Genomic DNA, 22003 nt, shown 5'->3' with positions numbered 1-22003 from the left:
ACTTGCAGGATCCTTTCATATAAAGACAAATTCTTTGTTATATATGGAAAAGAAAAATGTTCTCTCAGTATTTTATGTTACTTTTATTAAAGATATCTTTTGTTGTGAGAACTCTAACATTTTGATGTTTTATTAAATTTACTCATCCTTTATGGATTTTGCATTTTGTATCTTAAAGAAAGCTTTTCCTATTTTGAGGTTATAAATATAGCTCCCTTTATTTTCTTATTTATAGCTTTCATTTTACTTTTAGCTCTTCAAACATATTTTCTAAATATGCTATTTATTTCTCTATGTCTTGATCAATGTAAAAAATCTCTCATAGCATTAACTTCAATCTCTCTATTGTGCATATAAATTAATGGGAATACAGTAAAACAAACTAAGTGATTCATATGGAAACACAATTTAACTAGAAAGAAGTAATTTTGCCTTTAACATTTAAACACTTTATATTCTAAATTAAATTTGAAAAGGCACTCACAAAAGTGTATTTTAATAAAAAGAAAAGCATGATTGCTTACATTCTAAAATTCCTTGTTCTATAGAAGTATTTAAAAGCATCATTGCAGTGGCAGCATCAATATCAGATTCTGAAAAGAGAAAAGAGTGGTAATATTAATGTTCTTTATAAAAGAGAGGCTATATAAGTATTTGCATGCACCCAAAGAGAGCCAGAGTTAAGATTTTGGTGTATATTCTAAAAAAGAAAAGAGAAAGAAAGAAAGCATAAACACATTAAAACAAATTATACTACATATTGTTTTGCAAAGTGCTTTTGTTCATTTAAAATCAGTGTTGTATAAAAGAGAATGGAGAGGTACTAGAGATAATAAAAGTTCTCTTCTTAATTATTCACAATGAAGTTGAAAACCTGAACTCTATTTCAATAAGGTTTGCCCTTAAACTGACTAAATTAACTAAGAATGTACAGCACTACTACTTTTTAGCATTTTTACCTTGAATAACATCCTTACCTATGTATATCTACAGTTATGAAGTACTACATTAACATGCCAGTTGCAGGAGATAAAAATATATGTAATTGGTCAGTATAGGTCATGTGAATCAATAAATGCTAAATGAGTAATTACTGCAGTAGCAAAAATATTAGTAATGTTTTTAGTCATACACAAGCCTACAAGTACTACATACAGATTTATATAATGTTCACAAGGTCAAACATAATTATGCATATTTCATAATAAAAATGGGCTTTAAAAAGCATCAGCAGGTTCTTTTTTTTTTTTTAAAGATGACCGGTAAGGGGGTCTTAACCCTTGACTTGGTGTTGTCAGCACCGCACTCAGCCAGCGAGTGAACCGGCCATCCCTATATAGGACCCGAACTCAGGGCCTTGGTGTTGGTCTCAACACCGCACTCTCCCGAGTGAGCCACGGGCTGGCCCAGCAGGTTCTACTGCTATGGATAGTCATGCTCTCACATCTGCTTATGTACTACTACTGTAAGTTCTTCATCTTGGGGATGTATTAGTCTCAGTAACTAATTAAAGAAAAGTAAAATGGTGTAATCTGAAGTACAAAGGAAAAGTTAGAAGGTTTTTATAAATTTTAGCTTATAAAGAAAGAATTTAAAATAAAACTCAGATATAAAGCATCCCATTTGTATCTCAAAACTGGAAATTTTTATTACCACAAAGTTTTCCAATATACTTGCAATATCTAATTATAAAGTTATTGTAGATAATAAAGCCATGAAGATATTGACTTGTTTTCTCTCCAGCTTGACCATAACTCTCTTATGGTAGAAAATGTCATTGTTATGACTTCAATAAACAGGCTTACGTAAATCAGAAGATGGCTGCTATGAGAGGGCACACAATACTATACCTTTTTTCCCCTCAAATAAAATGTGACTTTATGAAACGACAGGGTGTCTACATTAATGTCATCCCAATTAGACTGTCAGTTTGTTTAGCATAGGAACTGTGTCTTATCCTCTATGTTACCACATTGCCTGGAATAATAGTAGGCCCTTGATAAACGTGTAAAGAATATTATACCTTTACCCTCTTTTCCTTAGATTAATCTGATTATCACCAAATTAATAACTAACATTGACTACTTTCAGTGGACTTGGTATGTTCTAATCACTTATTAACTGATATAATCCTTACAACTTTATGATGTGAGTACTATTAATATTTCCACTTTAAAGATGAGAAAACAGAGAAGTATCTAGATATGGAGGTGGGATTTAAACCTCAGCAGTCTATTTCCAGAATTCATGCCTTCAATTAATGCTCTATCATCATCTGTTGATACTAAGCACCTGACATTGTTCTAGGCTATGGAAATACAGCAGAAAACAAAATAGGAAAATCCCTAACCTCTCAGAACACAAAGAAATAATTAAAACACAGCATATCAGATATTGATAACCACTAGGGAGGAAAATTTAGAGGGAAGGGAGATAGAGAGTGTTGTTTTAAATACAGAGGTCAAGAATGCCTCATAGAGAAGGTACGGGTTGGGCAAGAAGACCTCAGGGAGGTGGAAAAAATGATATCTGAGAGAAAAGCATCTCAGACAGAAAGAACAGCAAATATAAAGGATTTGCATGAATGACGCCCCACATGTCATAGCCAAGGGGCTAGGAAAACAAAAACCTCTCCAATTCCTGTCTTTTAGAGTGATACCTGAGACAATTTAACAGAGTTTAGTATTCTAACATGTCTCTGAAGAAAGAAGGCACAGCCACTAGCCCATATTGTGTCTCTGTGTGAACTGGAAAAAAGGCAACTCTTCAGGTGAATGCTTCCCTATTCACACAGTTAGAAGAACACAGCTGGATTTCAGACCCCACTCACTGCCTCAGCCATGTGTCCTTGCCCAAGGCACAACTGGCATGGTATTATGCAAAAGCCCTAACAGAGAGATTTCTGCTCCATAAAATAATTTTTCTTTTAATAAAAGAGGATGTACCTTGTTTCCAATTTTATAAAAAATGGAGTTGATGGAGAGGGAGAGAATCTAACACGGAAATGCATTATAATGAGAAGCCAATTACAGGAAATTTATAATCTTATAAATGAAGCACCTATAAAATCTTATTTTAAAAAAAGTCAGTATATCTCTAACTTGACTTCCTATTACAAATTTCCATTACAGGTCAAGGAACATATTTCTAAAACGTAATACCTAACTAACTGATTAAGAGGCTTATCTTGACAACGTAAGAAACCATGAACACCATTTCTTTCAGAATTTTTAAAAATGAAAACAAAATTAGGTATCATTTTTATAACAGTAGAATGATAGGAAAAATGCTCCTTAAATTTAATTCTTGTAGAGAATTTATTATAGCCAAATTAATTTGAACTCTCCTACATGCAATTAACTTTGTGAAACCAAATACTTCTTTGCAAAAAATTGTTACCTATATCTGATTTGTTTAAAACATTTATAAGCATGCTTCCTGCAATGCCTTGCCAATTAACTGAAAAAAAGTTTAACTTCAACATTAAAAACAAGCAATGGAGAAATGACTCAAAACACTATGGTAATCAAGAACACCTGATATCAACGATTTGTCCAATGTACTTTTTTTTTTTTTTTTTTTTTTTTAAGATGACCAGTAAGGGGATCTTAACCCTTGACTTGGTGTTGCCAGCACCATGCTCAGAGAGTGAACTAACCAGCCATCCCTATATAGGGATCTGAAGCCATGGCCTTGGTGTTATCAGTACTGCACTCCTGAGTGAGCCACAGGCCAGCCCCAACTTACAATCTTGACCTCTTAGCACAAAAGCAAAAAAAAAATTCTCTGGGTAGAATTTACAAACAATTTTTATTTATAGTACCCAATCAGTTTCGGTTTTAAATTTAAACTGAAGACTCACTTGTTTATTGTCTTATTTGAAAACACTTCGTAATAATATTTTTTCATTAATAAAGTACTTTATGCTATTTTAAAGGTGGCTGTGTTTTAAAACAAGAACTAAAACAAAAAAACAGTTAGCTATATTATCTTAACATATCCACTTCATAAGGAACCAAAATCTGGTAGTTCAAAACATGCTACTGATTTCATTACTGGTTCAAATAAAGCTCTGTCAAAACTTTTAATTTGTACCTCCTGGTTTACATTTCCTCAGCTTTGATGCTGGAAAATTAACAATAACTGAGAAAAAAATTAAAAGACACCTGATTTTAGTCATGTCTAAAGGGAAGGTTATAAGACAAACACAATTCTGTTGCCTGATTCTCAGTCTGTTTACTTAAAGAATGATATGAGAACTGAAGAAGAGAAATTTAAATGGTTATAAAGCTTAGTAATAGCTATAAAAGGGTTTATACCTTCTATCAAAGCTAACATACACATTCATAGATCATCCAAAAGGAGAAGCTGTCTCTTAAAATTCTTTGAAGTAGGAGAGCAATTTCAATAAACTACCAATACTTTAAGCTGTCTTGATCACTGGCTTACTTTCACTTCAGTAAGATGCAAATTATGCTAATTTGCAAACTTAAATTTGAACTTAGATTTGCAGTTAGCCCCTAACGTCACCATCAACTGCCTAAATTTTATATTTGTTTGTTGTATATTTGTTTGTTTGTGCTTTAATATAAATACTAAAATTTACTAACTGGAATGTGAGTTCCATTTTTGTCTGCTTTGTTCACCCATGTACACAAAGCACCTAGTATACAGTACCTAAAACAGTGCCAAGCACAGATCAGTAATATTTTTAAACAGATGAATTTACTCCAAACCCACACCAAACCAAAGTATTGACCAAAAAAAGTTCTGTTTTGCTCTCTCAGTATGAGAGTCCCATGTCTCCTGCTACCTGTTATACAATGCTGTAACATAGATGTTGGTACATAAAATTAGTCACTGTAAGTTAAGCAAGAAAGACAACTATATATATATATTGTGTATATATATATAATGTGTATATATATATATGTATATAGTGTGTGTGTGTGTGTGTGTGTGTGTGTGTGTGTGTGTGTGTTTTTCCCCCTGTGACCGGTAAGGGGATCGCAACCCTTGGCTTGGCATCGCCTGCACTGCGCTCAGCCAGTGAGCGCACCAGCCATCCCTATATAGGATCCAAACCCGCGGCAGGAGCGCCGCACTCTCCCGAGTGAGCCACGGGGTCGGCCCGAAAGACAACTATAATTTAAACAAACTGCTACACCTGTTTGGCTGATAGTGGTTTCTGAAGTTCCTAAGCCTAATCTCTCCTATTACTCTTATGCGTCTAAAGGTTGCTCAATGTAATAGTTAGTAAAGATGATTCTATGAAGTGACAGATGAATATATAAGCTTAAATACTGGAGCCCAACAATGATACCTAATGATCTTTATAAAACACAAAACTGAAAATCTCACCTCATTACTTAAAGCTTTTCAGCAGCTCCCCCAGTGTCTCCTATCTGGTAGGAGTCAGGCACTGAAATTAGAATTCCTGGATCTGAATACTTCTATGCCATTTACTAGTTGTATGACCTTCAGAAAGATACTTACTCTCCCCAACTTCAGTTTCCTATTTGTAAAAGAGGGGGAACAATACCTCATAGGGTTGTTATAACGATTAATTGAGATAATGCATGCAAAGCATCATAGTAAGCAACTCAATGAGAAGTTCAAACTCATTATGCTAAATAAGTTCTTCTTAAACTTCTGCTTCATTTGCCTCGCCCATGCGAAATGACCATATCTACCTGGTCCTCTTCTATACCCCTAGGCTTACAGTCATACTCATCAACCTGCTAGACAGATTCCCAGCAACTGCCAGGCAACTTTCTCTATTGCTATGATTCTGTCTGCCAGGTCTCCCTGCCCTCCACCAAACCCATACTCTTGGAGAGAAAGTATCCTCCCAACTTTTGAGGCCCAGCTCAAGCATCACACTTTCTTCTTTAAGAGGCCTTTCCTGGGCCAGCCTGTGGCTCACTCAGGAGAGTGTGGTGCTGATAACACCAAGGCCACGGGTTCGGATCCTATATAGGGATGGCCGGTTCGCTCACTGGCTGAGCTTGGTGCTGACAACACCAAGCCAAGGGTTGAGATCCCATTACTGGTCCAAAAAAAAAAAAAAGAGGCCTTTCCTGCCTTTCCTGCTCTACCCTTAAGCTTAATTTGCCACTCACTACCTTTTCCCCCAGTGTACCCAGGCATAATTGCGGTCAACCTTCTTCAGTTAAACTGTTATGTTTCTGAGAGCAGGGCCTGGGTTTTTAATTTCTGCATATTCCAAAGCACCTACTACAGTGCCTGGCACAATGTAGGTGCTCAGTAATTACTTGTGATGAATGTTTAATACACTTGGTGTTTTTCAAACTTCTCCCTATAAATAATAATAAAGAGAATAAAGAGCCAATTTCTTCAGAAGTCTATATATATGCCCTAAGGCAACCAGATTCAAATATAAATTTCTTAAGTTTTTGTGAGGTCTTATGTTTTTCTCCTTAAAACTCATGAGAATTTTGTATTCTATTCCAGGACAGAACCTACATTTGTTTTAACCTAGAATACCAACCATCATCCCCACCAAGTTAATTATTACTACAAGAATAAGCCTAAGACTAATGAGCATAGGGATGGAGGAAAGTAAGGTGACAGTAACACTGAAGAGATGATGCATAATGTCATAAAAAAAAAAAGAAGCACTGTGCTCTAATTATGAAAAAACATTGTGGGAATGTCTGCTCCCCAAAAGCAGAAACAGAATTTGGATGAGACGGAACAAGAACAAGAAGAAACTTTAAGTAAATCCAAGAATTCACTAAGAAAATGTTCTCAAAATGTGTATATGAACTGAGCTTGAAAGAATGTCAGAACTTACTGAGATAATAAAAAGATAAAGGAGTTTCAGCAATAACTAAATGTAAAGAGAAAACACATTAACCCATGCAGGTAACAGGAAAACAGATCCTTGCCTTATGTTAAGATAGAACATTATCTGAAACGTACTCCCTAGTCACATAACTTTTTTGCAGAGTTCTCTAAAGCTTTTTCAGACTTTCTCTCCCTTATTTTTACAGATATCAGCACAATGCTTCTGAGGCTCAGCTTACTGGAGTTCCAAACAGCCAAAATGTCTCTGATAAACAGAAAGGCTTTAGTCTGAGAATTTCTGTTTTTAAAGGTCATGGAAATGTCTCTAGACAGCAAAGCAACAATGCTAGAAAAACTTATTTTAACATACTTCTAATATAAAAGTCAACTTATTGCTTTCTTAAAGTTCTTCTCTCTTAAACAACCTATAAAAGAAAAATTCTGAAATATATTCTAATCCAGAGGATGGCAAACTTCTTCAGTAACGGGTCAGAAAGTAACCTTTTCAGGCTTTGCAGGCTAAGAGGCAAACCTAAGGATATAGGTCTCTGTCACAAATACTTAACTCTGCTGTTGTAGCAAATTTTCATGTGTTGAAGTATTACTGTTATTTTTTTTCCCAACCATTTTACAAATGTAAAACCATCCTTAGCTCACAAGCCACACAAAAAAAGTGGCAGGCCAGGTATGGCCATAGGACATAGTTTGCCAACCCCTATTCCAGTCTAAGATAGACATGAAAAGATAACTCTACTGATGATACTACTAAAAAATTCAATCCTATTTTTAAGAAAAAACACATATAAAAGAACATGAAAAAAGGGACATAAAACCATATATCCATTACCGTCCAGTTGCAAAAAAAACCAATACTGTATATACAGTGTAAGTCTAGTATTTGGAGGGAAAATGTGTGTTAGTGTATGTATGTGTGCATGCAAACATATCTACTTATATATATGTCATTTAAAAAAAAACCATATCAAAACGTTAATGGAATAAAGGGTGACTTTTACCTTCTCTTTTATAAATGTTTTTATTTCCCAAATCTTCTACAATGAATATACAATATTTTTATAATTAGAAAAAAATTTTTTTAAAAAAATCCTGCACTTTGACCTGAGTTTTTATGATGTAAAATCCTGATTTAAAAACACATACCTTTGAGGGTTCGCACCTGGTTCTGATTGAGTACAGAGCTTAAGTAGTGAGGTGGTAAAGAACCACTGAAAAATAAAGAGAAAAGACAAATGTGCTCATAAAAATTTTTATTTCACTTTTTAGAGAACTTAGTGACAAATATAAGCTAACTTGTACCGTAAAAAACACAAACTAATTTTACTTTGTTTTCTTTGCTAATACTACTCAGTTTAAGAAGAGCGCCAAAGCAGAAAGAAGAGCCAAGATCAAATCTTAACTATTTGATCATTCTTAGGCAACATAATTCATCTCTTAGTTTCTTTGTCTGTAAAATAGGAATAAATAAAATTCCCCACATAGGGTTGTTGTGATAATTAAATCAGAATGATACAGTTAAAATGCCTGGAACAATAGCAGTTACTATTCAGTTTTGTACTGGATGTTCAAAAAGAAGAAAATGTTTAATTTTATATTAAGGTTTTAAAGTCAAAGATCATAACCTTCTTCATGCTGTCATTATTTTATCTGTATTTTTTAACCACAAAATAACCTTAGTTTAACATCTAAACTTATGATAAAGCTAAAAAATATAAATATGAAATGCAACATATCAAAGGCACAGTAAAATGTTCTTTGATGGCTTACCAAGAAAAGTGCCAATTCTCCCATTTAATCCTTAAAAAAAGAGCAAAGCTAAATAAAATACATAAGTGAATATCAACAGAACTTACCATTAGTTTCTAAATTATTATTTAACTAGAACACCTCATAAGCACCAACATTAAGTAATAAAAAAGATATCAACTCCAAAATGAGGATGCAAACTCTAACTTCTTTTGTAGGTATCATTAACCACTCAGTAGTTCTTTTTACAATGATCCATCTAATCTACAAATGTGGTAAACAAGCTTAAAATCACAATGAGTATATATATTACTGACACTTCAACTTTAGCCTTACTAGTTTTTTACTGTATTTGAGCTACAATTACTCCTCTACAAATTATCTAGTAATACTTTAAGAATTCAAATTAACCACAATATAAAATGTTGATATCTGCTGCAGCTGGGAGTTCATTATAACTTTCTCCCTACTTTTTTACATACGTTTGAAAATGTCCATTTATTATTTTATTTAAAAGCTTTTAAATTTTTCAAAAAACAAGATAGCCATTATAGACAATTCAAATGAATGAACATAACAGAATTTTTGAGGATTCTGAAGGTTTCTTTATGAAAAGAAAACAAAATCAGGTTTAATGAGGTAACACCGTTTTCAGATTTAACTTAGATAATGAGAAAGATAGAAGATCAACAGGAATCACTGGGTTTGAAAACAAAAGCCAAATACATTACATTAATCAGAAAAAATAAAATGAACAAAAAATCCTCAAAGCATTATTTTACTTGCCTAACATTTTACAATTTTAGATTTGAACATAACTTTTAAATATTAAAAGAACTGTGAGAAAAACACACAATAGAAAAAGAAACCTAGGGGCCCGCCTGTGGCTCACTCGGGAGAGTGTGGTGCTAATAACACCAAGGCCATGGGTTCAGATCCCATATAGGGATGGCCGGTTCGGTTCGCTCACTGGATGAGCGTGGTGCTGACAACACCTAGTCAAGGGTTAAGATCCCCTTACCGGTCATCTTTAAAAAAAAAAAAAAGAAAGAAAAAGAAACCTAAATATGTATACAAAAATGTCACAACAAACCATGAATCTTATTTTAAAATTTTAAGTATACTTTTAATTTCCCATGTCTTTAGGTCAGCATTAGTATTGCAAACAAAATGATTTAATCTTTTTTGTAACTGAAACCATATTGTAAATTCCTTTAGAGTTTAATTGTAATATATTCAGTACTGACTACATTTTCCAGAATTTATATTCTCAACTAAAAATTTCCTGTTTATTAGAAACACAAATTAGACCACAAGTAAAAACACCTTATCCATATGTCTTATCCATACATACATCATACAATAAACAAAAACAAAAAAATCTCTCCATCTCACACAACAAAATCTTATGAATCACTGCTGACTGTTATACAGAAGATCCTTACCTTTGTGGAGATGCAGGTGGGGTATACAACGTTAATGTTGAGGAAAAAGGTTGCTTCTTCAGTGCCTGCATAAGATTGGGTTTATATTCTGGATCAACACACCATAAGGAACCTTTTCCATTAACCTAGAATAAAATACACAAGAATTAATAACCTGGGACTTCAGTACATACACAATCAGCATCTGAATGTTTTTAATTAACATGTGGGGGGAACTTCTAGTACCTTTTGAGTACAAAGGTTGAAATGAGCTTGCTATGCACGCACTGCAGTGATTAAAAGTCACCATGGGATGTACAAAACTACCTCTAACACACAAGACTGGTGAGGTCTAACTTTTATTAATTTCTGGTTTTATATTATGCCTTTTCTATTTCAAAAATCATTTCTTAAAATTTGAATTACACTGTACAACTACATTAACAATTATTTAGACAATAGAATTTACTTGTTTCCTGTTCTCCCGTTCCTTTTTGCTTGTATGAAATCCTATATAAGCTATTATGATTGCTGAAAATTTAATGTGAGGATCTCCAGAGTCCTTAAATTTCCCAAACTCTTTTTCAAGGTAACATTTGTCTATTGTTGAGGCTCTATTATCTCCAAATATTGTGTCATAATTTTTATAGCATAATAAAAAGAATACTGCTCCACAGGTTTAAAAGTTGAGGTCTCAATCACTGCTTATTGATTGGCTATATGATACTGGACAAATCATTTTATCTCTGAGAGTCAGTCCTCTCATTCACATTTTACCCACAAAGTAAAACACCAGCAGCTGGCCAGTTGGCTAACTCAGTAGAGCATGGTGCTGATAACACCAAGGTCAAGGGTTTGTATCCCTGTACCAGCCAGCTGTACTCCACCTCCCCCCACCCAGCCAAAAAAAAGAAAAAACACCAATACAGGCCACCTCACTGAGTTGCGATGATATTCAAATAAGGCAATTTATATGCAAGTGACACAGAGCTGCAATATAAGTCAATACTAAGGGGTTATTCTGAAATTGGCATATAGTAAGGGTTGATTGAATGTTGGTTCAATAGCAGTATATTTCTACTCATTTATTCCCAAGAGATGAGGGAGTTTAAAAAAAGATCAAAAGAAAGAACAAAAATCAATTAATTCTGAATAAAAAACAAAAGTAAGGTAGTAAAGAACAAGGGATAAAATAGATTTATAAGAGGAAAAAATCTCTTGTCTGTGGAAAGATATAGCAATTGAATGTAAGGCAGTTTTTAACATCCTAACAATGTAAATATACAGGAAAAAGAAAAACCATGGGTGTCACATCACACTGTCAATTAGAAAAATGTTCCAGATTATCAGGTGAAGCTTTTTCTGGTGTTCAGCAGCAAGATATCACGTAAACTATACTAAATAAGTATTTGACATTTTTGGTTTTTTTGTCAAGAAAGTCAAGTTTTACAAATGTATTTTTAGATTAAGTGATGAAACAACTTTTTTTTTTGGTGGCTGGCCAGTACAGGGATCCAAACCCTTGACCTTGGTGTTCAGTAACACCATGCTCCAGCCAACTGAGCTAACCGGCCAACCTGAAACTTCTTAAATTAGATATATGTTCAGTCACCTAACCCAAATGATAAATGTGTTTTGATGATAGAAAAATAAAACTTTAAAATGTTAACACCCACAACATCCTTTGACCCAAAGCCAATTCAATTTCATACAGAAAAGATATGCATGAAATATTTTTCATACACTGACCAAGACAATTATTTTAATAATTCTAATCATGTTCTACCTTGGTATTCCTGAGATTACACTCCTAGAAACTGTTTAGTTAAAGTCTACTTTTCAAATTCTATTGTGAAAGGATTGCAAATTGTTTTGATCATGGTAGAACTGCTATTTCTTTGAAATAGCAAATTGGAAGAACTGGTATTGAAAACTTGCAGTTTCAGGGCAGTAAAGTATTTTGAGTATGGTCTCAAATAACAGTCTGGTTTATGTTACCATGGCAGCACTTCCTTTCACTGGGTCTGTTCATGAACTATCAGTAACAAGACAAAACTCTTTTTTTGCTAATCTATGTTTTATAGTGTACACCAAAAAGGAACTCATTTCTAACTAATTCTCTTAAAAACTCTGCCTCCATATTATTATGCTTAGATCACAGAACACAAATAATGAGTTTTAGAAGTATTGTTTTAAACTAAACTCGCCTATAAAAAACATAGATCTTTTGTGTAATGGAAACAGGAAATGTGCATTTTCTCATTTACTATTTTGCGTTTGGAACACTAAGCCTTCTCAACTTACGTGGTAGAGAACCACTGAATGTCTCGAAGAAATGAAGAATATACTGAGAGCTGAACTTTAAAGAGATTTATCTTAACAGAAGATGTAAAAAACAGATTGGGAGAAGAGGCAATATTCACTATTCCTGAAATGTTTTTTATGTACTTGCCCTGTACATTTTAAAAGAGCTTCCCACATTGTCTACCTTTTCAATAGTTTAGAACCACTGAATTACAAAGAATTAACTGATTAAAACTGCACTCAACTAGGCAAAAATTTTAATTACACATTTTCCAGCTGAAATCGCAGTTACGTTTCAGCTGGGCATTATAAAAATTTAGAAAACTAGATGTAAGACTTAAATGTTAACATCTAAAACATAAAACCAAAACGAAACCAAACCATCATGTCTAACTTTGATAATTTTGAAATCCTGAAGAGACAAATATCAAACCAAAATTTTTATACCTGTCTTTTGAGAGTAGTAACCGTGGCATATTTGATAGGACGAAAAAATCTAATCGGCACCTAATATCAGCTAGCTGGGTGCTATTTTACCACTTTATATTTGATCTGGATCTTACCATCTTGCCTTCTTTTTGGGATTATCACCTCTAAATAACAGCTACTGATCAGCAAAGTACTGTCAAAGGTGCCAAATTCAATTCCAACGTTTAATGGAAGTAAGTATAACTTACCTGTTTTCCACAGATCAGAAGAAAAATACTGTCCTTTTGAGGCACTCACTCAAGAAGGGCTTCATAAATTTAAAAAAAAAAAAAAAAAATCCACATATATTCCCAAACCTACTTGAATGTGTCTCCTTCTGTCTATATCTCAGACATTAAGCAAAGTGGTCTATTGATTTTTATGAAGACAATCACCTACAAGTGCCTTCCCTCCCAACCTAACTTGTGGTGATAGCTTGACAATTGTCCCAATATATTACAATTTCTATATTTAGCCTTTTATTTTTTATTAAAAGATGATTTCTTTTTCTTTATCAAACTCTACCTATACCCTGAACTGTATCCTTTCCCACTCTCTAGCTCTTACCTCTATTATTCCTTCCTTTTCTCTGAACATTCAAAAATAATCAGGTTAGGGGCTGGCCCGTGGCTCACTTGGGAGAGTGTGATGCTGATAACATCAAGGCCACGGGTTTGGATCCCTATATAGGGATGGCCAGTTAGCTCACTTGGGAGAGCATGGTGCTGACAACACCAAGTCAAGGGTTAAGATCACCTTACCGGTCATCTTTTAAAAAAAACAATAAATAAAAAAAAATCAGGTTAATTATATGAATAATACACACATTTAAAAATTACATACAAGACCAAGTCCCTTTTGAGCACTGACACAAATTGTACCATGCTGGACATATTGTTCTCCAACTTTTATTACAAACAATACTATATGAATATCCTTACATACATCTTCTTGTGTATGAATGCTAGGTCAAAGAACATGTACATTTCTAAGTCTAGTAATTTCTGCCAGGGTGTCTTCAAGAATGGACATACTAATTTACTAATTTAGAAGTCTAGCAATTACGTCAAACTATCAATACTTCTCTGTGTCCTCACCTAACTTGATATTATGAAACATTTAAGAATTTTGCATTTTAATGGATAAAACCCAGCATTTTTTGTTGTTTTTTTAATTTGTATGTTCCTGATTGACTAGTAAGATGAACATCTTTCCACGTGTTCATTGACCATTTGTATTTCCTCCCGTGTGAACTTCCTGTTCATACTCCTGCCCATTTTTCTACTGGGTTTTCTTTTTCTTACTGAATTACTTGAGTCTGGTATACTGGTGATTGTAAACATATCTTCTCAACCCCATATTTAATGACGAGATGTTGGTAGCTTGAAATTGGCCATGATGGAAATATTTATACCATGGAAATCTCCAAAAGCTCTATACCCGCCACCCCCAGCCAGCTGTTAAACATTTATCAGCATACCACTGATTACATTTTCTGAATCCTAATCCTTTGGCTGCTGTTTGTCTCAATGACTTCTTCTTAGCCAATCATTTTCAAGTGTTCTGTAACATCCGACACTGTTGGCCATTCACACTTAAACTTATCTTTCTTGATTTCCATTACACCATAATTTTCCAAGATTCCCCTTTCAGAATATATGCTAATGACTTCCAAACTTACAGCTTTAATTTCACCACATCACCTCTATTCCTATCCCATATCTGTAAATAACTATTATAGTAGACAGTTACTTTTTATGTACCACTGTGAATACAACAGTAAACACAATAGTTCTAAAAGTAGAAAATAACTAATATAAGTCAACAATAAAATCTAACGATGCATTTTGGAAAGGACATATCCAAACTTTCCAACACTAAAATAAAATTTACACTAACCTCCAACCTCCTCCCCTACTTCCAATTCCCCCTGCAAAATCCTTCCACTTGAAAAATTACCAAGGCAATTTTAAAAAATATTCTATTGTATAGGTATACTTTTTCCGCAGATGTCTTATGTACATAAATAATTTTTACCCAGTATCATTTTCTAAAATTGCTTCAGTAAAAGGAATAAAGAATGAGACTTTCCCCCCGCCCCCAGCAGCTGGCCAGTATGAGGATTCAAACCCTTGACTTTGGTGGTTGTCAGCAGCAGGCTCTCCTAAGTGAGCTAAATGGCCAGCCCAAGAATAAGAATTTTAATCGTGGAAAATTAGATAAGTAGACCACACACTGTACAATAACTAGAATTTGGCTAGAAACATAGAGCTAATACTTTAAAGGAAAACAGATTATGATGGTCCTTGAAATGCAGGACAGACTGTTATGTCTATTACTATGAAAAACCAGACTTCTCCCTCTACCCCATCTAGGAATCCCACAGTACCTACTCTTAAATTCTACTAAATTATATATATATACACATTAATTGAGCCCCATTGTGTGGTCTAATACTACATGCTATAGACACAAAACTGAAGACATGGTTCCTGCCCTCAAGGAAAATGTTTACAATATAGCAAGAGGGCAAATACCTACACAGTAAATACTCTGGCTGCTTTTAAACTTCTGACTCATTTGACTATTCATAATATGACTTCCTTTAATTTTTTCATTATTTTTGATCTATTGATACAGCTTCTAATCAGCTTGTTTACCTAGGTCTTAAGACTTCTGATAATAGATCTGGTTATATGGCCTAGAAACTAAATTGTACTTCTGTTCATAGCTATATGGTGGATTACATAACATAATGGACCTCCCTACTGAAAAAAAAAATTGTTTTAACTGCATCGTTGGGCTTGTACAAAACTGAATAATCAAAAATAGTGGACAGTGAAAGCAGGAATTCTAATATATCTGAAGTTGGCTTTAGCCCTGTAGGTATCTGCCAAAATATGATGAACCCGACCTTTCACTTTGATGCCTCACAGAACAAGAAGGACAAGAAATAAAGCAAGAACCAACAGAAGCAAGAACTGCATACCTAAAAGATTCAGATATTGGAATTATGATAATCAGATAACACAAAATATTTTTCAAAATTAAAAGATAAGTTTGAATATAATCAAGGATCAAGACACTACTAAAAACAAGCGTTCCAAAAAAGAACCAAAGGGAACTACTAAAAATGAAAAATAAAATAACTAAAATTAGAAACTCAATGGACAGAGTAAATAACATATTAGATACAACTGAGGAAGAAATGAATGAATCAGAAAATGAATAAAAAAAACTTATATAGAATGTAGTTCAGAAAGATAAAAGATGGAAAATATAAAAGAAAGGTTAAGAGACAAGGAAGAAGGGCTGGCCCGTGGCTCACTTGGGAGAGTGTGGTGCTGATAACACCAAGGCCACAGGTTTGGATCCCTATAGAGGGATGGCCGGTTAGCTCACTTGGGAGAGTGTGGTGCTGACAACACCAAGTCAAGGGTTAAGATACCCTTACTGGTCATCTTTTTGAAAAAAAAAAGAGAGAGAAACAAGGAAGATACAGAAAAGGTTTAATATAATCTAACCATGGTTCCAGATGATAGAAAAAATAGGAAAGACAATATTCAAAAACACAGTGGCTGAAATTTTTCAGGCACTGTCAAAAGAAAGACAGATTACTACTAAGAGCAAGGCAAATATACTAATCGTTGATTTCTCAATAATGAGTCTAGCAATGTATATACACAATTAAATTATCCTTTAAGAGCAAGGGTGAAATAAAAGTAATCTTCAAATTAATATTGAGAGTGTTTACTATCAAACGACCCTCACTAAGGAAATTCTAAATGCATAAACAATGGTAAACAATGATACTGGTACTGGTAAATATGAGAGTAAATTTAAATGAAGAGAGACTATGTAAAATAATAATGAAATATATAATTTATAGTGTTTAAAAAAAGGATAGAGGATAAACATTACCAAAGTAATAAAGGAATAATAACGGAATGAAGTGTGGAGGGGTGAAGGGGACCAATTCAAAAGAAGGCAAAGAGAAGGAGGGAAGAGGGGTAGGGAGATGTTTTAAACTGAATTGTATCCGAGTTCCCCGCTCCAAATTCACATTCAAGCCCTTTCCTCCAAAGTGACTCCATTTGGAGACTGAGTCTTTAAGGAGGTAATTAAGGTTAAATAAGGTCATAAGGGTGGGGCCCTAGTCTGAAAGGACTGGTGTATTTGTAAGAAGAGAGAGAGAGAGACCAGGAGCATGAGAGCACAAAGAAAAGGCCATGTGAGGATACAGCAAGAAGGCAGCCATCTGCAGGACAAGGAGAGAAGCCTCATGAGAAAGCAACTCTGATAGCACCTTGATAATGAACTTCCAGCCTCCAGAACTATGAGAAAATAGATTTCAGTTGTTTAAGCCATCCAGTCTGTGTTATTTTGTTATGGCAGCCTGCATAGACTAATACAGGAGAGAACTAGGAAAAGCAGAAAAAAAAGTACAAAATAAGATGGTAGAAATAAACCGAAATGTGTCAGTAATTCCAATAAACAAAAATGTCCTGTCAAGATTCTCCAATTATTATAAACTGAGATTTAAAAACCAATATGGACATATGCTGCTTATGAAAGACAAACAAAAAATCAAGGACATGGTGCAAATAAAAGATAAACTAACCAAAAGAAACTTGATATTAGGCAAATAACACTTTAGGGCAAAAAGTATTATTATTCAATGATAAATGGTTCAATTCTCCAAAAAGACTCAACCTGTATACCTAATAACATAATCTCAAAGCAAAAAATTAGCATAACTATAAGAACAAATTAACAAATTCACCCTCATTAATCAGAGATTTTAAGCCATCTCTCCCGATAATCAATAACCCAAAAAGATTAAAAATATCAGTAAGTATACGCAAGTAAAAGAAATGAACATGATTAACAAACAACCCAACAGACTAAGAACATGATATCCAACAACTGGAGAATGCACATTCTCTACTATACTATTTATGAAGACCAACTATGTGCTAGTCTGTAAAGGAAGCTTTAATAAATTTCAAAGGATCAATATCTGACATAGCCAGCCACCAAGATGACCAAATTATCCCAGCCTTCTGACATTCACACTCTTATACAGTCCCCTCCAATACTGATTAAGGCTAGCTTGTGTAACCAAGAAGATACTGTGGAAACGATGGAGCATGCCTTTTGAGTCTAGGTCATAAAAGACATTATGGCAAGGAAATAAGGCATCCTGTCTATGGCCATGTGAGTAAGCCATCTTGGAAGCAGATTCCCCCAGCCACTCACTTTCCTTTCAGATGACTGCAGCCTGAGCCAACATCTTGACTGCAACTTCAGGAGATAATCTGAACCAGATCCACCAAACTAAGCTGCCCCTCAAAATTGTGAACTATAGAAACTGGAAGATAATAAATGTTTTAAGCCACTAATTTTAGTGGTAATTTGTTACACAGTAATAGATAACTAATACAATATCACAAATACAATGCTGTTAGGTTAGAAAGAACAGCAAAAAATTAACTGAAACAATTCCATTCATTTAAAACTGATAAAAACATTTCTTAATAACCTATGGCTCAAGTAAGAAATAGTAACGAAAATTAGAAAGTATTTAGAATGAATGATAACGAAATATAAAATACAACTTATGGCATGCAACTAAAGCAGTAGTTATAAAGAAATATTTAGCTTTAAATGATTATATTAGAAAAGAAGGCTATGTGTCTACCTTACAAATTTTGAAAAGAAACATACTTTCTACCTCTATAACCAAGTGTCCATATATGCAATGATTTGTTTGGGGGATCTCTATTCTACTCCACTGGTCTACTCATCTATTCTTGTGCTAATACTAGCCTGTCCTGATTATCCTAACTTTATGTTAAATCTTACTATTTATTATAAGGCTAGTCTCCCCATCCTGTTCACCTTCACAAGTGTCTTGGCAGTTCTTAGCTCTTGTACTTCCATATAAATTTTACAATCAGCTTGTTAATGTACCAGTTCTCCACTCTTCCACACCTCTCTCCCAAAACCCTATTAGAACTGATTGGAACAGCAGTGAATTTATAGATTTATTAGGGAAGAACTGACATCTTTCCATATGGTATCTCTCTCCAATTACTTGAGTCTTCTTTATGTCTCTATAAAGGTCATGCACATTTTTTGTTAGTTACTCCTATTTAATACTATTATAAACACTTTTTTCAATTTTCTCATTTTTCTGACTATTGCTAATACACAGAAATGCAGCTGAGTTTTAGGAATACTGACTTTATATTAAGTAACCCTGTTAAATTATTAATTCTAATAATTTGACTAGTGGATTTTATATATACATAACATTACCATCTATAAACAACAGCTTTGTTTTTTCCCTTATATTTATTTTTTAAATTTCTTTCATTACTGTACTATTTAAGACTTCCAATAAAATAATGAACAGAAGCGATGACAATGGGTGTAACATTTGTGTTATATATGATGTATGCTATAGGGTTTTCTATAGAGATCCTTTATTACATTGAGGTTTCTTTCTTTCTATTCCTAGGTTACTAATTTATTATGAATCGATGTTGAATTTTAACATTGCCTTTTCTGCATCCAAAAAGATGATCATAATAATTTTTCTCTTTTAGTCTATAATGGCAAATTATATTTATTTCCTACTATTAAATCAACCTCACATTCCTGGGATAATTCAGTCAGGGAATCATATGTATCACCTTGTATATTATGCACTGTTGAATTCTGCTTCCTAATATTTTATTTGGGATTTTTACATCTAGACCTATGAATAAGAAGACTGGCCTGTGATCTTCCATTTTCACACAGTCTGTCAAATTTTGGTATCAAAATTAGGTTAGATCATTAAATAATTTGGGGAGTTTGTTTAAGACTGAAACTCTTTGTTCTGTCACTGCTGGGCAAAACTCAGCTAAAAAACCATATGGCTTTGATGCTTTCTTGGGGAAGGGGGTTGTTTCACTATTGATTCAATTTCTTCAGTTATTACAGGATTGTTTACATTTTCTTTCTTTTTTTTTTTTTAAATCCCATATAAAGATGACCAGTAAGGGGATCTTAATCCTTGGCTTGGTGTTGTCAGCACCACGCTCAGCCAGTGAGCGAACCGGCCATCCCTATATGGGATCCAAACCCATGGCCTTGGTGTTATCAGCACCGCACTCTCCCGGGTGAGCCACTGGCTGGTCCGGGGATTGTTTACATTTTCTACTTTTCCTTTAGTTTTGCAAAGTTATATTTTCCTATTGTTGATTTCATCAACGTTTTTGAATACAACTTAGTAAAGGTGTAAAATATCCTTCATAAAGATTCTAACATCCTCTTTGCAGTATCTAAACTTGTCATCCCCTTTGTGTTTCTAATATTGCTTATCTATGCCTTTTCCTTCTGTTCTTGACCAATAAGAAAGAACCTTGTGGCAGAGGTTTGTCAATTTTATTAGACTTTTTTAAAAAAACTTTTTTTTCTCTGTTGATCCTCTATTTTATGTTTGTATAGTGTAATGGTCAAGAGCACTGACTCTGGAACTAGACTAGCTAGGTTTAAATTCTAAGTATTCTACTTACTAGTTCTGTGACCTTGGGCAAAGTAAATTGTATCTAAATGCCCTCACCTGTAAAAGAGAAATGATTATAACAGTATTAACCTCACAGAGTTGTCATGAGTATTAAATGAGTTAATAAACATAGAATTCTTAGAACAGTATACAGCACATAGTAAATAGTATTGGTGTTTGTTACCATTAGTAATAACAGTGCTATTCTTAAAAAGTCAATTACTCAATTGCAACTAATGTAGAATATTTCAACAGATGTTTAGTTAGAACTGTCTGGTAAAATGGTTAAGTGCTGGATCTTTTGGGGGTGTTACACACTCTGTAACACAGCTGTTATTATTACTTAGCAAATTTACTTACCTAACAAATATGCAGTAGAAATAATAAGTCTTAATTTATATGACAAAAGAAGAATTAGAGGCCAATAGTAAAGACCTCCAATTCCTAATAAACAAATACAAATTATAATGACATACTGTTTTTCATCAGAGTGAAGATTAAAAAAGATATTGCTGGGCTGGCCCCGTGGCACACTCGGGAGAATGCAGCGCTTGGGAGCACAGCGGCACTCCCGCCGCGGGTTCAGATCCTATATAGGGATGGCCGGCGCGCTCACTGGCTGAGCGCGGTGCAGATGGCACCAAGCCAAGGGTTGCGATCCCCTTACCAGTCACAAGAAGGACAAAAAAAAAAAAAAAAAAAAAAGATATTGCTCAGTGCTGGCCAAAGTAAGTAAAAACTGAAATGGAAAAAACTGTTTGTGGGCAGAATATATTGTTAAGACCCTTTTGAAAGACCAACTGGAAATATGCATCAAAAATTTTAATGTGCATGCTCACTGCTGCAACAATTTGACTAGACATTTAGCCTCAGGAAGAAATCAGACAAGCAAGCAAAAAGGTGTTTACCAGGATTTTCACTGTAGCTGTATTTATAACAAAAAATGAGGAACTTAAATATCCATCCACATGTCACCATTAAAGAAAACGAAACAAAATTATGCATTAAAATGAAAAAGAAAGTCGATCATTTAAAAAGGTACTATCTCTTCTTTCCCTCCCTCTCCCCATCTCTCTTTCTCACTCTCTCAAACACACCCACACACCCCATCCACAAACACACACACACACTTAATTTCAGGGGAAGAGACTGATGGTCTTTGCCATACCCTGGACTATTCAGCTGTGGTGGAATGTAGGATGAACCTTGATTCCTGCTATAACAATGTTGGAGGGCAGGGGATAAGTAGGTAAACAACCCCACAAATGACTACACAACTACGGACCTTGACCTCGGAGAGCTCACACCTTCCCTAGTGGGAGAAGCAAACCTGTACATAACTGTGATATGTACTGTATAAAGACAAAAGCCAAAATGCTATAGAAACATAAAATGGGTGTACAAAAGCAGGAAATGCTTCAGAGGTGCTTCTGAGCTACAGAGAATCAGGAAATGCATTATAGATAGAAGAAACAAAATAAGCAAGATCTATTTATAATACACTGGAATAGCAAGTAGTCTAGTGGGGGTAGATCATAAAGAAGGAAAAAAAATTGCAGACAGGTAGAGGCCAACTTGGGAGGGCCATGAAAACCATACTAAGATGTGTGGCTTTTATTTAGTACGTCATATAATTTACTATATTATAAAGTTTACTATTCACAAAAACTGAAGTGAA

General features: G+C 34.2%; 1 protein-coding gene across 4 annotated transcripts in view; it reads right to left on the bottom strand.

The window, feature by feature from the left end:
• The window catches only part of FOXN2 (forkhead box N2), a 65104-nt gene that overhangs the window by 5161 nt on the left and 37940 nt on the right, over positions 1 to 22003 (bottom strand). For all 4 annotated transcript variants that reach the window (XM_063078726.1, XM_063078725.1, XM_063078727.1 and 1 more), the window contains exons 3-5: positions 10020 to 10144; positions 7972 to 8036; positions 525 to 593 (exon numbers count right to left, since the gene is read on the bottom strand). In XM_063078726.1, the coding sequence (XP_062934796.1) occupies positions 525 to 593; positions 7972 to 8036; positions 10020 to 10144 (259 nt within the window). The remainder of the gene's footprint in view (positions 1 to 524; positions 594 to 7971; positions 8037 to 10019; positions 10145 to 22003) is intronic.

The sequence above is a fragment of the Cynocephalus volans genome, chromosome 14 (assembly GCF_027409185.1).
Source record: "Cynocephalus volans isolate mCynVol1 chromosome 14, mCynVol1.pri, whole genome shotgun sequence".
Classification (NCBI taxonomy): domain Eukaryota; kingdom Metazoa; phylum Chordata; class Mammalia; order Dermoptera; family Cynocephalidae; genus Cynocephalus; species Cynocephalus volans.
The sequence above is the reverse complement of the archived record's forward strand: the minus strand, read 5'-3'. Positions and strand labels throughout refer to the sequence as shown.